The sequence below is a fragment of the Culex pipiens genome, chromosome 1 (genome assembly GCF_016801865.2).
Source record: "Culex pipiens pallens isolate TS chromosome 1, TS_CPP_V2, whole genome shotgun sequence".
NCBI lineage: Eukaryota > Metazoa > Arthropoda > Insecta > Diptera > Culicidae > Culex > Culex pipiens.
Genome location: NC_068937.1, coordinates 34573837 through 34591068, shown reverse-complemented (window position 1 = coordinate 34591068; position 17232 = coordinate 34573837). Strand labels below are relative to the sequence as shown.

General features: G+C 42.1%; 1 protein-coding gene across 2 annotated transcripts; it reads right to left on the bottom strand.

The window, feature by feature from the left end:
• Nucleotides 1-1044: 1044 nt before the first annotated feature.
• LOC120418119 (DDB1- and CUL4-associated factor 6-like) lies at nt 1045-16660 on the bottom strand. 2 transcript variants are annotated; one of them, XM_039580396.2, is made up of 5 exons: nt 16493-16660; nt 9898-10340; nt 1912-3379; nt 1602-1857; nt 1045-1538 (listed from the first exon to the last, which is right to left on the bottom strand). In XM_039580396.2, the coding sequence occupies exons 2-5, from the start codon at nt 10010-10012 to the stop codon at nt 1254-1256; spliced, it is 2124 nt and encodes a 707-aa protein (XP_039436330.1). In that variant the 5' UTR covers nt 10013-10340; nt 16493-16660; the 3' UTR covers nt 1045-1253. The 2 variants fall into 2 exon arrangements, with proteins under 2 accessions (XP_039436330.1, XP_039436331.1); XM_039580397.1 differs by lacking the exon at nt 16493-16660 and adding an exon at nt 10400-10548.
• Between the last annotated feature and the right edge of the window lie 572 nt (nt 16661-17232).

Below are 17232 nucleotides of genomic sequence, written 5' to 3'. Positions count from 1 at the left end.
CAAGAGCCTGATAATGTTTGACATACCTTAATTCTTTTTGTAAATTTCCAATAAACACAACTTTTTTTTTAGCTTTTTGAGTGTTTTTGTACATTCCTGACTCAAGGCTTTTAACTAAATACATAAAATCGAGGAATGCTTATTTTTTTCCCAAAAATATTTTTTCCAAAAAAAAAACAAAAATCATAAGTTGCGTTTAAAAAATAAAATAAAAATATAGATAAAATGTTTTTTTTTCTGAAAAAATAGTTAATTTAAAAATCGTCAAATTTTGTTCTTCCGTGTACCACACTCCGTCAGACACCACCGTTCGTCCTTCTGCCGCGTTGTCCTCGTCTCGCGGCCATAGAGGACTACCGGTCAGATCAGTGTTTTGTACATCGTCCGATGTGACGGTTTTCCGTAATCCGAAGTAGGTACGATTCCCAGCAAAAATACGAGTCCGAATCTCTTTGCAATCCCAAGTACACGAACTCGCTCACCTCCTCCAACTCATCATCATCCACAGCTAAAGGGGTGGGGGCCGACGTCCTTCGAACCCCTTCCTCTCATGTACTTTGTCTTCGTCGTATTCATGCCCTAAGTCCTAGACGCCTTGCTTCTACCTTCCGTCTGGTGTAAACATTTTTACCGTCTCCAAGTTTCTTGCCACTATGTCGATGTCATCGGCAAAAGCAAGCAGCTGGTAGGTCTTGTTCATAATCGTGTCACTCGTTTCGATGCCCGCCCTTCGAATGATGCCATCAAGAAACTTGCCGCAGCCCTCGGCTTGATCCAAAGAGTTCCGCTGATTCCCCCGAAACAGGCACGTGACATATCACACCATCCAAGGTAGCCTTGATCAGCCGAGTCAGTTTATCTGGGAACCCATTCTCGTGCATAATCTGCCATAGCTGCTCGCGGTCGACTGTAGGTCGCCTTAAAATCGATGGAGATGTGATGGGTGGGCACGTTGTACTCATGGTTTTACTCGAGGATTGAGACAACAGTTTGTCCTATTGATAACGGATTTCTTTTGGTTCTATAGAGACCATTAGCAGCTGCTTTGATTTTATATTACATGTAATAACCATAATCAGTTTTTTTTATCCAACGTAAAAATCACATCTTGCTTTATAGCTCCAAATAGATCTGTTTGTCACAGAATCCGGTTAGCACGAGTGTAATGCTTCAGCGGTCTTCTTACACGAGCTAAAGATTTGCGCATACTTACATCTTAAAACACACACTCTTCGAGACCTCGATCCTCCTCCTTACAGGAAATGTTCCGCACCGCTGCCACCACCCTCGCTCGACCCCTCATTGTTGTTGTTACTGTTGTTGTTGCTATTGCTATCGGTATCACCTTCAGACGCTGCTCCACCGCCATTGGCGCCGCCGCCACCCCCGTTGCCATTGCCATTCCCGGGTGCCGGCGCCGGCGGAGCACGCCGATTCCTCAGCGAGTGGATGCACGCCAGCATGCGAATCATAAACGAGGCCGGCACCGTGATGGTGTCCTTGGTTTCCTCCAGCATCACTGCGTTGCGCTCCATTAGCTGCGAATATGGACGAAATTAAAACTAGTCGACATGCGCCACACCCTCGAGCTAGTAACTTACATCCAGTGCCGCCTCCCGGTCGAACCGCACCTTCTCCTCCTCCATTGGGGACCAAATCTTGATGTCGTAGTCGATGCCGGACGTGGCCAGCATGGGCAGCGTCGGGTGCGGCTGCACGCAGTTGACCACGTGCTGGTCGGCCTCCATCAGCATCACGAGCTCGCCGGTGGCCCGCTCCCAGGTGAACACGTGGCCACAGTCCGAGCCGGACATGATGTAGTCGTTGCCCCAGAAGGTGGCCTCCTTGATCATTGTGCTGAAAAAGGGGGTCAATGAACTCTTTGAGATTGACAGCAACCATAAGCCTTACCGTGCATTCCGGTGGCCAACAAACTTCCGCAGGACGTAATCGTAACTGAGGACTTTGGCTTCGAGATCGTTGAGTGCTTTCAGTTCCGCCTCGTACGCGGCGGCCTCATCTCTGCTGCTATCAGACTTTTTTCTTTGGTTTGGATTGGATTCTTCGTCGTCGTCTTCGTCGTCGTCATCATCGTCGTCGCCGGGTTTCGCCGAGGCTCCAGCGGTTGATTGACCCGGCCGTGACGACCCTCTGCTGCTTTCACCACTCGTCGATGGTTGTGGTTCGGCCGCCGCTGACTCTTCAGCTGTGCTATTCCCTTCGCCGCTGCTGCTGCTACTGGCAAAGGTTCGAAAATCGTCCACAACGGTCGCCAGATCGCTATCGTTCGTCAGTTCGTTCGTGTGAGTGAGGCCAATGCGCGTCCGCGGGTCGGCCAACATTCGCGACAAAACCTCAGTCATACGATGCATGATCGTAGCCTGAAGTTGTGGGCGAGCCTGGCCGGCGCCCAGCACCCGAGAGGCCATTTCCCGAGCCGGACGCGCCTCTGGTCCCGTGTCGGACCAGTCCCCACGCAAACGCAACCGACGCACGGGCGGCGGACTGTCGATGCTGTGCTGCGTTTTGGAACCCCGTTTGCCCTTGTCTACGCTGCTCGAGGCCGCCTGCTGGGCCGCTTGCACCTCAATTCCCTCCCGGGTCGCGTCAAACAGGTACAGATGGTCGGACGAGTAGTTCACCAGCAGTTCCCGCTCATCCGCACTATACGCAATCGAAGTCACCCGGAAACTCCGCTTCTCGCCCGACGGATTCGTAAACATCTTCACCGGCACCGTATGGCGATCGTTCGGCGATCCCGGCACGCTACAGTCCACCATCTTCAAGAACCTCCTATCATAAATCCTCACATGACTATCGGAACTCCCAACCGCAATATAATTCATCGAGATCGGAGCCAGCGTCATCGCCGTCACCGCCGACGGACTCAAAATCAATATATTGTCCTTGCAGCACGTCTTCACGCACCGCGTCATCTTCCGCAGGTCAAACAACCGAACAGTCCCATCCTCGCCACAGCTCATAAACGACTTCGGTTCCGTCGGCACCGTCATCACCTCGTACGTCGTCCCATTGCTGTGACAGTTGAAGCTGTTCCAGCTCCGCAAGCCCGCCTCCCCAGCCGCAAGCTCCGCGTTCTTCAAGTCCGTGTACAGCACAATCCCATCCCCCGAGCACGACACAATCTCCCGGTTTCCACTCTGCGGCAGGAAGCGTGCGCTGAAAATGTTCGCCCGGTGCGTCGTATTGTACTTGTGCAGCGTGCGGCCCGTGAACGGATCGCTCACGACAATGTGCTGATCGTCGGAACCGGACAGCAGCAGCTGGCCGTCGTCGCTCCAGAATACCGTGTTGACGCAACCCTTGTGCACCTTAAGCGACTTCCACAGGTCCAGCCGGCGGATAAAGTCGAGGCTGTCTGGTTTGGAAAAAATGTTATCAGTATGTTAGTCGATTTCGATAGTACTATTTAGAACGTTAGCGTCGTGTTGACCTTTGATCAAGTTACGGTATAAAGATTACCGAATGACGAACTCTTTCCCAGAAATCGAATTTTGGTTTTACACGAATCCCAACAGTAGAAGACGAGCATAAAGTGCGCTAATTGTGAGGGAAAGCAGACAGCGAATTTCCGCGTAAAGCGGCATACGCACTTTGGAAGAAACCGGTTAACAAAAATGTCAAATGGGCAGCAGCGGCAGCGAAAGCAAGCCAGAGAGGGTGAAGAAAAGCCCCAAGAAATCGTTCCCTCTCCTTTGTGTTGCTGTTCGTAAAGCCATTTCTTGACCCCTTTTCTTGGGAGGTGCGTATTGGCCCTGAAAACGTACATCCAGTTTTTTCCGTTTTTTTTGCATTTTTCAACCCATTTTCAACCAGAACAAAATATTTAAATTCACTATCTTTTTCGTAATCACTCAATTTGCCAAAATGTACAATTTTGATGTCATCAGATTTATAATGCTTATACTGCCCTTGATCGCATAAATGTCCCATATGCATTTTCACCTCTTTTGAGTTATTGATGCAGTTTGGTTCAAAAACGTGAGTTCTTTTAGAAAAGCCTATAACATCCAGTACTTTGCTCTAGAAATCAGGATGAAATTCAGTTTTTTCACGAAAACTTAACACGTAGCCTTATGTGTGTGACAAACTTCAAATGCGTTTTTTCAGCTTGCTGTTTTTTGCATATGGGACATTTATGCGAACATGGGCAGTATATCTCTCTTAGACAAATCGAATTGACACATGTTTTGCACCATTCCATTCAAAGTTATTCAGCAATTTTTCTATTAAAACAATAACTTTGTCCAAACAATTCATTTTTTGATACTTGTAAAATTTGCAAGAAATAAAAATAAAAGAATGACAAAACTTTATAATTATTAAATTCTTAAATTCTTAAATTCTTAAATTCTTTAATTCTTTAATTATTTAATTCTTTAATTCTTTAATTCTTTAATTCTTTAATTCTTTAATTCTTTAATTCTTTAATTCTTTAATTCTTTAATTCTTTAATTCTTTAATTCTTTAATTCTTTAATTCTTTAATTCTTTAATTCTTTAATTCTTTAATTCTTTAATTCTTTAATTCTTTAATTCTTTAATTCTTTAATACTTTAATTCTTTAATTCTTTAATTCTTTAATTCTTTAATTCTTTAATTCTTTAATTCTTTAATTCTTTAATTCTTTAATTCTTTAATTCTTTAATTCTTTAATTCTTTAATTCTTTAATTCTTTAATTCTTTAATTCTTTAATTCTTTAATTCTTTAATTCTTTAATTCTTTAATTCTTTAATTCTTTAATTCTTTAATTCTTTAATTCTTTGATTCTTTAATTCTTTAATTCTTTAATTCTTTAATTCTTTAATTTTTTAATTTTTTAATTCTTTAATTCTTTAATTCTTTAATTCTTTAATTCTTTAATTCTTTAATTCTTTAATTCTTTAATTCTTTAATTCTTTAATTTTTTAATTTTTTAATTCTTTAATTCTTTAATTCTTTAATTCTTTAATTCTTTAATTCTTTAATTCTTTAATTCTTTAATTCTTTAATTCTTTAATTCTTTAATTCTTTAATTCTTTAATTCTTTAATTCTTTAATTCTTTAATTCTTTAATTCTTTAATTCTTTAATTCTTTAATTCTTTAATTCTTTAATTCTTTAATTCTTTAATTCTTAAATTTTTTAATTATTAAATTAAGAAAATTCTTAAATTCTTTTACTTAAAAAATAAATTCTAGAATTAAAAATATCTGTAATTGAGAAATTCTATAGCTCAAATCAGGAATTTTTCTGGTACTATTGTACCCGACCCTTTCCGGTTTCAATGAAACTATTTAAAAAAGTTATCCTGGGCTTATATAAGCCATTTTTGTGTACAAGGAGCCAGTTGCACTCGAAAATGACAGGTAAGAAAAGTGTATGTTATTCAAATATTTTGCTTTTTGTAATTTAAAAATAACTGTATCTCGAAGTCGTTGCATCGTAGTAGTAGTGAGTAAAAAAAGTAAATTAGTCGACGACAAACTTGTATGAAATTGGACGAGCTATCTGGAAAAAAATACACTGAAAGAAAAATACACGCAACTTCTATGAGATTTCTCGATTTTTAAGCTTAAAAGTTAAATTTGAAGGTGATGTCATGAATTTCTTTTCGCTCAATTTTTGAGAAAATAGTCTAAGAAGTCTCTCCTAAAAAAATACAAAAATCATTCACTAAAACTTTTTTTTTGAAAAGTGATCTAAACGTCAAAAATAAAAATAAAAAACCGACAGTGGGAATCGATTCTCCAGACAATTTTATACAAAAGTCTCCATATTGACTATTTGCCTAAGTCCAATCCTTTAATGATACAGCGGCTTTAAAAACAAAAATGTTGAAAAAAACAGGAGTTTTGCCGTTTTGTTGGCCATTTCTATATGACAGACTTCATTTTTCAGTCTCGTACATATTTTTTACCGGAAAGCTCGTCCAATTTCCCACAAGTTTGGCGTTGACAACATTTCAATTGAATTCGTTTTATTATTATTATTCTTTATTATTTATAAACTATATGCAAAAATGGCTTATATAAGCCTAGGAAAACATGTCTATAAAGTTTCATTGTAATCGGAGAAAGTCGGGTGCAAAAGCACCAGAAAAAAAATCCTGACTCGAGCTGGAATTTCATGAATTTAAATTTCATGTTTCGATAGTCCGGATCCGGAAATCCTAGATTTAGCTTCTAGCATCTAACATTTTACCTCGATCATTCAGATATACACCGTCGAGACTAAACAAAAATTAGAACTTTTGAATCAGATTACTAAAAAAACGTTTAAATGAAATTAATTACTGGTAACGGTTTGAATTCTGTATTCTAAACCTCATAATAAAATCTCTGATTCAATCATTTAAACAGAGCCAACATTTATTTAAACTGTCTGATTATTCAAATGTGGTCTGTTTGTACCTCCAAACTGACCAAACGTGTTAATTGATATCGCTTCCCGATCACGACCACGCGCGTTCCGTGCCCTTTGAAACTGCGCAACAGAATACTCACAGCAAGGGTTTGTTCAAAAATTACGTCCAGGATTTTTGATCATTTTTTACCCCCCTCCCCCCCCCTTGTCACAAACTGTCACAATCCTTTACCCCCCCCCCCCCCCCAAGAACGTCCTTTGGTACTTTGGCAGAATAAAACGAAGTGTTACCTTTCCAGAAATAACGCTTTTATTTTTCAAAGTTAGTAAAATGCAACTCAGTATAGTAAAATACACTTAAAGATCGTCAATCCAGGGATTGGCCAAATGCTCTTCCAGGGACACAACCGGCAAAACGTCATCAACATTAACCTGAACCTGATCCTGAACCTGTTGTTCATCGTCACCACCATCGCCCTCCAGAAAAATGTCTTCCGAGATTTGGCTTTTCGCGACTGCTCGCTTTCTGCGTCCGTCGCCCTTATGAATGACACGATGCTTTTTTTGCAGCACATTGGATGCAAAGTACAAACCACAATCGTCACAAACACGTGACTTTAACTTTTCGGCCAAAGAGGGGCAATACTCATCATAGGGTACGTCTTTGTTGAAAAACGCGAGGTTCTGGAAGAGCGTAGCGTACGTTTTCGTCGATGGATCGTCAGAAATCTCGAGGTTTTGCTTGTAGCGCAAAGGTATCGGTGCTGGCAAGAAACGGTTCTTGATGAACGTTTGGTAGACGCTGCGGAATGAGCCACAGCATGCGGGGTTGAGGCACTTAACAATCTGTAAGAAATATTGAGAGGATCGCACGTGCTGGCTTACCCATTCTGGTGATGCTGCTTGAATTGAGTTCTTTTCAAGTTCCGATTCGCTAGACGGGACGAATTCGGCTGTCACTGGATATCCGTCGATGACAACCGACGAAAAAATTTCCACCAAACACTCTCCAGCATGTTGGAAGTTTTCGACTTCCAATTCCGCGTCAACCGTTTTGCCTGAGGCATCCAAATGGCTTCCATAGCGATCGTGAGGGAGCACGACGCCTGAGAGTTGGCGGGACAACGGTGCCATACGCCGTTCAACAACGTTGAAGGCACTGCGGCCAGGCGCGTTCGTGGCGATGAAGAGGCAATCAAGGTTTTTCGTGAGAAAGTGATGAATCGCTATTTCGATGTTCTTCTGGTAGCGGGGATTCTCATCCGGACCGCCATCGACGGTCAGGATAAGAATAGGCTTCGGCTGGCCATCCGGCGTCTTAACAAGACATTTGAATTCCTCCAAGCTGAACACATGATCGAGATCCCGGGCGTGGCTGTACGCAGTCGACTTCGAGTGTTTGCCGGAACGCACCGACACGTGTGTCGGGCCCGAGTAGGACACGGCACCTTTGTCGCCGAAGCCATCCTTTTTAATGGCCACACCAGCATAAACCGACGGAATGAGCTTATGCCTATCGGCCACCACCCAGTCATGATCGGGAAGCCGCACACGATACTCCATATGCATCAGCAATGGGGCTTGAGCGGTAGCTGCAGCAATCCCAAGCGGCACGCGTGCCTTGTCGTCAATACTGAGTTTGGCCACCTCGGTTGGTCCAAAAAATGACGCAACTTCATCCAACGCGGTCATCGTGCTTTTACAGAAATATCCATCTTCATGCGATTTATGCAGATCCTTGCCAGCCTTAGCAAGTGCCACGTTCACCGCTCGAACGTGCCGCTGTCCATCCGTCGTACGACTATTTTTAGCCTGGAGCCGGTAGTACACTGACGAACGGCAGACCTCAAATCCGAGATGATTAAGTGCTTCTGTAAGCTGGTCCAGGGTTTTAACGCTGCGCACTGTTTCAGACCTACAACATAAAATTAAAATTGAGATATTATCGTTGAAACATATTTTAGTTTAACTGAAATATTTTATAATTTTGACGATCTGAAAATCTAGTTGAGAACGTACCGTCGCCGAGCGTCAGCCGATGCGCCGTATTTGGCAATGTTTAGCAATGCCTTGATAAACAGTGGCTGGTCCGATTCGATGTCCGGACGGCCGACCTCCTTCCGGATTTTCAGTTGCTTAGACAACTCCGGGTTGCTTTCGCAGGCTGCCTCCAAGGCTCGCTTCCTCTGGACACGGAACTCCTTTTGTCGCTCCTGGTCCGCTTTCAACTTTTTCAGGTCTTGTTCGAGCTTCAGTTTCTTTCGGGTTTTCTCCTTGAGATCTTTCTCCTGCTCAGCTGACAAAATCCCGTTCCGTTCTCGTAGCAATAGAGAGCAAACTTCCGAGGTCAACGCCTCAAGCTCTTTCCGGATGTTGTCTTGTTTGGGGCAAACATATTTGCTTGAGCTGGCTTCGTCTACGGAAGCGGAAGAGGCTACCGGTTCCGGATCGGCCGGATTGATTACCACAGAAGGCGCGTTTTCCGGGGTGGATGCTGGGACAGACGGTTGTGAGGGCATGGACACGGTCGTAAAAAAGTTCATGATAGTTCCGGTTGGCGCTTTAGCCTTTGCCTGCAACTCCTTAATCTTCTCCTGAACCTTGTTGCTCCAGTCCTGCTCGCCTTTAACCGTCTTCCAAAAGGTGTGAGTGGCCTCTTGATTTGCCTTTCGGCTGCGCAGTGGAAAAGCCTTGCAAAAGGCATCGAAAATCTTGTCCAACGCTTTGCCACGTTCCATCTGAAAGAAAATATATATGAAACATTTGACATTCCGTCAAACTAACCTGTTTTACCTTTCACTTCAGCTGGATTCGTCTGATAAAAAAATGAAGAAAGTGCCACTAAAAGCTAAACTTATTCACAAAGCGTGGAAAAAGCCGAATGAATGTTGACCGAAGCAATTTTGCCATTGACAACTAACAGATACCCTGTAGAAAAATCCGCAAGGTTCATATGACGTATTGAACTCGACACAATTTGTCAAGTGTAGAGCGTTTTAACAAGGTTGTACACGCAAAATCCAGATAACACAGATCTGTGTAAAATTGACACAGATCGCCCAAAACCAGGAATACACAGAATCTGTGTAAAAGTCTTGTACACAGATCTGTGTAAAAAAATTTAACCCAGATTATGAAAGCTAGAACTGAACAGCAATCTGTGTAATTTTTTTACACAGATCTGTGTTATAGGGATTTTGCGCGTACATAAAACTAGATTTTTTTTAAAATCTTACCGGGATTCTCGTTTGACAAATGAAATGATTGTTGTGTTTGCAGGGGTTGCATTTTTTTTTAATTATTTCAAATTTTAACTGGACGTAACAAATTGCCAAACCCCCCCCCTCCCCCCTGTCACAAACTGTCACAAAATACTTACCCCCCTCCCCCCCTCTAAGTCTGGACGTAATTTTTGAACGAACCCCAACAACTCTGTCTTTAAAAAGTCAAAATTATACATTTTATTTCAGCACGCGCGCGCGCTCCAACAAAGTGTCGAAACCGTTTTCACTGCCGCCCCTGTTTCTCTTACCTTTGGTTCCGCCGGCCAGCCGCGACCCGTACCGCTCACCGTGGTTCGCTCCGCCGCCGTACAGCGTCCGGAAGACGCTGTTGGTCGCCGCCATCCGGCTGTCTTCCGGCTTCATCACTAGAGTTTCTTTTTTCTTTAGGCTCACGACACTGAACCGCTCAACCGATAAGCTTTAGCAGGTTTGGTTTTGCCGTTCGATATCTGTACGCTGATTGATATCTTATCACAAACGGGTTCACACAACAGAGGGGCGTTGCAATATCTGAGAAACTCGCACCCGATTTCAAATTGAATAATTGCTGGATTTAAACTATGGTCTCCACCGGAAATGGGTACGACGACGATGCGAGCTCAGCGACTGGTCCAAACTGCTTCTCAGCAGCACCAGTCGGAACCACCAACAGCATACTGGAAGATCGCCGTCCGATCCAAGGGTGAGTGATCTACAAAGATAATTTGGTTGAAAATAAAAAATCGTTACAAATCTTCGCTGAAATATCACCTCCCGCTCTCGAACGCAGGTAAGATGCTGAAATTAAATATTATGTCTCAATGTCGCGTCGCGCGTTTTTTTTTCTTAACTCTCAAAATCCCCAACTTATTTCCACCCCAGCTTCTAGACCGAGACTGACCGAGACCAATCCATGTCGGCGTTGTCGTCAGCTTAAGGAATGTAAACAGCGACGTCAGAGTGCCAACGCCAAAATGTACAGCATTTTGGCAGCAGCAGTCTGGGGGGAGATAAATGAATTCCGCTGTCGCGGTCGTCGCGGGCGTCCCCGTCATTATGGTCATGTCCCGCGCCACCCCCCAGTTATACTTACAAGGGAAGGGAAGTGGAGGGGAAAATGGTGCTAAATTTAGAAGTGCGCTTTTTTTCGCGCGCTCTCACGGAAGACGGGGGTCAGCTGGGAAATTTCCCTTCCCTTAGGTTGATTGAGAAGAGGGATCCGGACACCGAAATAGCTCCAGAGAAGAATTTGGAGACGAGTGTGAGATGGTGATGGTTCTTTTGGGGGTTGCTATTTATCGAAGTGATCATTTTGCGCCTGAGTGGCGAAGCAAACTTAGCTGGAGAGGGTGTCGCAGTTATCGGGAAAGGGGTTTGAATTTGTGCTGTGCAATTCTCTGAGACTTGGAGCAACGATTATTTCTTTTATTTTTGATTTGGCTGAAACATTGTGGATATTTTCGCCCATACATGTCTTCATATAATTTTGGCAGCAGTCCATACAAAAACTCATTGAAACTATTAAAAAAAATCTTGAGAGCGGAGTCTTCTGTAAAATTGTAGGTTTTGCTTTGGACATCTCTGAAAGATAGTTGAGCAATTCTCTACGAAATAGGTCTATTTTTTAAATTTTTGTATTTTTTCATCTGGCTGAAACTTTTTCGGTGCCTTCGGTATGCCCAAAGAAGCCATTTTGCATCATTAGTTCGTTCATATAATCTTCCATGTAAATTTGGCGCCTGTCCATACAAAAATTATGAGCATGAGCATAAGCATGAGCATGAGCATGGTTGACTGCCAATGAGCTGCTACTCCGTTATTGACAGATCAGCTGAAGTTAAACAATGAATCAAAAATGATCAGTGGGAGCCAACCATCCGTTCACTGTTTAACCTCTGAAGATCCCTATTTTATTAGTCAATACCGGCGCCCTCCCAAGAAGCCTGCAGTTCAACGAAAGGGAGGAATGTTAGTCCGATAGTTGAAGTTGCAGACTCATCAAGCACACAGTTTTTCGCTATATACTTGTTGATACCGCTTGAGACCGTTGAATCCACAGCATCTCCTTCAAGCATCACGTGATTATTATTTTTTTGGGTTAGTAGGATAAGGTATTGGCTTTTCGATGCCTCCCGAGCTACGATGCTATGGGGAGGACTTTCATAACAGACCCGTCGGCGAGCCTTCCGAGCAACGATGCTATGGGAAGGTCTTTCTGGTTAACACACAAAGTCACTCACACACAATTATTTCACTCCACTAATAATTAATCCAAAATGTCAGTGCGTCTTTCGACCATTATATAGAAATGGCTTTTCACCATAAAAAATAAAACCTTATTCAAAAAAATTATACACAATTAACCCGAAGCCGTGCCTTCCGATCAACGATGATATAGGAAGGGCTTTGAAAATCACAAAACAATTAATTAAGATCACAAAAAACACCAATTACTCAACGAAAATAACGCTCAAGACACAAATAATTCAGTAAGTCATGCTATTATTCGATTACCACAATCTCTCATCCCATACGAACAGCGACACAAAAGCACACCAAACAAAATTAACCTGCATAATCACGACTTCGCGTCTCCACTTCCAGCGCACCAATCTGGCGCCTGTCCATACAAAAATTATATATGAAAATTCAAAAATCTGTATCTTTTGAAGGAATTTTTTGATCAATTTGGTGTCTTCGGCAAAGTTGAAGGTATGAGTAAGGACTAAACTGAAAAAAGGGATACACGGTAAAAAATATTTTGGTGATTTTTAATTCCACTTTTTGTCACCAAAACTTGATTTGCAAAAATTTCACTTTTTGTCACTAAAACTTGATTTGCAAAAAAACACTATTTTTATTTTTTTTTTATTTTCTGATATGTTTAAGGGGACATCAAATGCCAACTTTTCAGAAATTTCCAGAATGTGCAAAAAATCGTTGACAGAGTTATGAATTTTTGAATCAATACTGATTTTAATTAAAAAAAAATTAGAATTACAAGCCTAGGTTTCAACATTTGGATGAATAAAGTGTTTTAAAATGCATTTACAGGCATCCAGTTGCTGATAGGTTGGAACAGGGAAATAGACAACTACCGAAAGCCTGCTGGACCTGGCCCGGATTGGGAAGATGGCGAGCGCAGAGAACGAGGCAGTCTTCGGTCACGGCGTAAACGGTTCCCATTAAAGTCAAAATCCCGCGAACGCAAGGACATCGGAGCTGAAGAGCACAGATTAGTACGTGGGCGCAGTCGCAGCGGGGAGGTTCTGTTGCCGCCGTGTCAGCTGAGTGGCAAGTTCCTACGAAAGGAGGAAAATAAGGATGATTGCGCGGATTACGAGTGGAACGGTGGCAAGCTGATCCAGCTTAAGCGGGAACCGGCTCATCTCGGGCATGCGAGCGGGATTCACCAGCTAGTTGCAGGGAACTGGAACATGAAAAATTATTGAAGATTTGAGCTGTTTGCGGAAGATGCACTGTTTGGTGAGAGCTTTCCATAATTGTTTGCTATATTTTTTATCCCCTATAATCATACTGAGCTCGCGCAGTTCTCTATCTGATTGACTATTTCTTTTTCTTGATTTTCTATTCTTCATTTGCTTTCTCTACCATCTCACTCTTTGATGTCCTTGTGAGGGGATCATCGATCCATCCGCATTGACACACTATCTTTTAATTTTTCGCCTTGTCTTTCTTCTTATTTTTCATTGTTTTTTTCACACTTACTACCAGTCTTTGTGAGGGGATACTGAGCTCGATTTGCTCTCCATCCGCATTGACCTTTTCTCAACTATGATTTTCCTTTTCATCAGTAGTTAGAATCTGGGTGCTGAAAAGACAGAATGCGTAACGTGATTTTCGAATGCTTCTAACTACTCCTCACTAATACAACTGCACTACAGCTATAAACATAAACAAAGTAGAAGGCTATGTTCAAGCTCAAGCGTGACATTTTTTTGCTGCTGAAGTGACTTGTTTTGAAACATTTTGGATCTGTTGATGTTAGACTTTTCGCTGACAAGATTAAGTACTTCGCGCGTGTTTTGTTCATAGTCTAAACGATGGGCGGCCAAAGAGGCCTTTTTTGTTTTCCACGTGACGAAAAATTGAGTCAGAAGTGGGTGGAATTCAGTGAATCGTAAGAGCATCCAAATGGCACTTTTGAATGTTTCAAATGTTCGAAGCCATCAACTTTTTTTTATTCCTGACAAAATAAATTATTGATCGACTACAATACTTGCTATTTCTTGGGATCATTTTGCGAACAGTAAATTGGTTCCGCTTTGACAGTTCTAAATTGAGGCCGCTTTGCGAACGACTATTCAGCACCCAGGTTAGAATCAAAGCCGGGGATCGGGGAGGGAGCATCAGGGCAGTGGACAGTATGCTGTAATGGCGGAGACTGGATGTGGATAGTGGAAGACCAGAACTACGTCACAAGGGGAAAATAGTTTAATAATTATACAATTCTTAAGGATTGTCTAATTACTACATCTATTGACCTCTGTCAGTTTCCAGCTGTCTGCCGCGCCCTTTTAGGCCCCCAACAGGGTGCGAGCCCTGTTTTTCAGCTTTGTCAGACTTTTTTCGGAGTTATTGGAGGTTACTGTCGGAAGGAGATTCTCTTCCCCTGAGGACACCGTGAGTGATTTTGCTTGTTCGCGTCCAACCACCCCCTTTTGGCCCTTCATACGGCAGTAATTTGAAGATGCTCCCTTTAAGTCTGAGCCACTGTAATTCTAGGCAACCGCTACATAGGTCATCCTTGTGGCCCTGTTGGTTATCACATCAAATCAAATCAAATCAAATTTTACAGTCATCCAGTTGCTTTCCAATCATTAGTTTTGAAAATATCGAGGAATTGGCGATTTTTTTTTTCTCAAAAAAAAACTTTTTGCGGGACTGTACATTGGTATTTCATGAAAATTTAAAATGTTTTCAAAGGAGTTCAAACATGCTAAATATGATTATAAACGCGGGAAAATGCATTTTAACTGGTTTCAGTTGATTAAACTTTAATTTTCATTAAAATTTTGAAGTTTTTCGAAAAGGCGGTGTGCCCAGAGAAGTTGGGCCATCAGTCGTGTGGTGTTCGTTGGATCGATCGAAGAGTGAATAGGCGCGCGCGAACCCGCGAGAAGTAGATCGGAAATGCATTGAAATAGAGATTCGCGTCGTTGAATTATATGTTATATTTTCATTTCGTTTTGAAAGCCCATCCCATAGCATCGTTGCTCGGATGGCACGCCGGCGGTAAGAAGTTAAACATAATACGCGATTGAGGAATTGATAAGTCCTTCTCAAAGCGTCGCAACTCGGAAGGCAGCGATAATGTTTCACTTTTTGGTCATATCATCTTACAAAAATGAATCCTGATCTATCCTAAATTGTACATCACCGAATAATACGTTAATTTAAAATTCATTTCGTTTTGAAAGTCCTTCCCAAAGCATCGTTGCTCGGATGGCACGCCGGCGGTAAGAAGTAAAAAATACGCGATTGATAAGACCTTCTCATAGCGTCGTAGCTTGGAAGGCAACGATTGTTTCACTTTCTGGTCATATCATCTACCAAGATGAATCCTGACCTTCCCTTTCCTTCCCCTACTAACACAATTCCCCCACTTCCCGTGATGCTTGAAGGAGATGCTGTGGATTCAACGGTCTCATGCGGTGTCAACAGGTATAGAGCGACAAACTCTGTGTCTGATGAGTCTGCAACTTCAACTATCGGACTAACATTCCTACCTTTGTTGAACTGCATCTCCTTGGGGGGGCGCCGGTATTGACTTAAAGCAGAGATCTTCAGGGGTTATACAGTGAGGATGATTAGCTCCCACTATTCATCTGTTGGTTCATTGTATAACTTCAGCTGATCCGTCAATAACGGAGTAGCAGCTCATTGGCAGTCAACCATGCTCATGCTCAAAATTTTGAAGTTTTTCGAAAAAATATTTTTTGCCCCCTGTTTATTCAGGCCAACTTTGAAGGGGGAGCGACATAAATGTTGAAAAATATTTGCAACGGCCTAAAGTAGTAATTTGGATTTGGCCCGCACTTTTCTCTCGCACTTTTGACAACAAAATTTCCAAAAACTAGGCAACCAGCAGTTGTTTATTTACATTTCCAGTCGCAGTTTCCACCAAACTGGATATTCGCACTTTAAAATTGCGATTGACAGATGAGCAACATCGGCTCGCTTTGATCTTTTTTTGAGAAAATTAAAATTTCCCTAGCCAGTTTGACAAGTCGCAATAGCGCGATCGATAGCAAGTTAGTGAGAATTGCGCAATACCAGTCTTATATTATAATTTTCTAGTGTTTTAATTTCATAATTTCATAACTTCATAATTTCACGAAAAGAATGCGCAACATTTCTTGACCGCGTTCCTTCCGATCTGCATACCTACACAGCTTTGCATAAACTTTGTTAATCTTTTCGGTGCAATTCGTAAAGAATGTGCTTTTAATTTTCTTAAATTCTATTTATGACCAACGAACGACCTTGCCCTTTTGCCATAGGCCTTGTTGAAGTAATATTTGCCAAAAACCTACGAGTGAAAAAATACGCACCAGGAGCCAGGGTGAAGGTCAATGATGTCCCTCCCAACCCCCGACACGGCACCAGAAACTTTTCCGTCTTCACGGAAGTGTGCGCTATAATTAGACACTAATCTGTTCGCTAAGTATTTTCCAACAAGTCAATTAACGCCCTTCGATAGGCTGTCTGCCTAGTTGAGACTACTGCTGCAGTAAAATCGATTTGTTTGAATCTTGTGTGTTTATTTTTATCATTTTCCTTTGCTGCGGAAATCTCGAAGATTGATCGATTTTGGAAAAAAAAATCAAACTTTTTCCTTACCTTGATGAGTTAGTCGACTTGAACTTTGTTGGCGGATTAAAACACGGATTTAGCTGATGCGATGGCCGTTGAACACTATTAAATACTGAATTTTACACAATTTCACGTAAATTTTATGATAGAACTTAGAATTTTTCAGGTCCGAACAACAGGAAAAGAATCGACAGCTGATTGAGAGATTTTTTGACAAAAGCTACTCATCTCAAGGCGAATGTTTTTCTTTTGATGAGTGCCAATGACAGCAAGGTTGCCAAATCTTCTGAGTGGCACAAATTTGAAATTTAATGCTGGTTTCAAGCAAAACAATATAAATGGGCCAATGTAAGTTAGTAAATATTACACACTGTTTTCGAGCCAAATTTAGAGCTGATCTCTAGCAAAACAATGCAAAAGGGCCGTTGTGGGTTTGTGAACAAAGAGGGTATCCTGCTCACCCTAGAAGATGTTTACATCTGGCAAGAAAGGGATACACTCTATGTTTACAAACCCACATCGACCCTTTTGCATTGTTTTGCTAGATTTATCAAAGCAAAATGAAACTTTGTACAACCCGTGGTACAACCACCGACACCGACGTAACACTCAAGTAAAAAAGATGACCCTTCTTTGCATCACCCCTCCGGTAAGTCCGGTGAGCTGTCAAACGGTTTTTCGAAAAATGTATCAGCAAGGCAACACTGATTCTATTTTGTTTGTAAACACAAATCAGCTGATTCATTCATAAACTACGATTTGTTTGC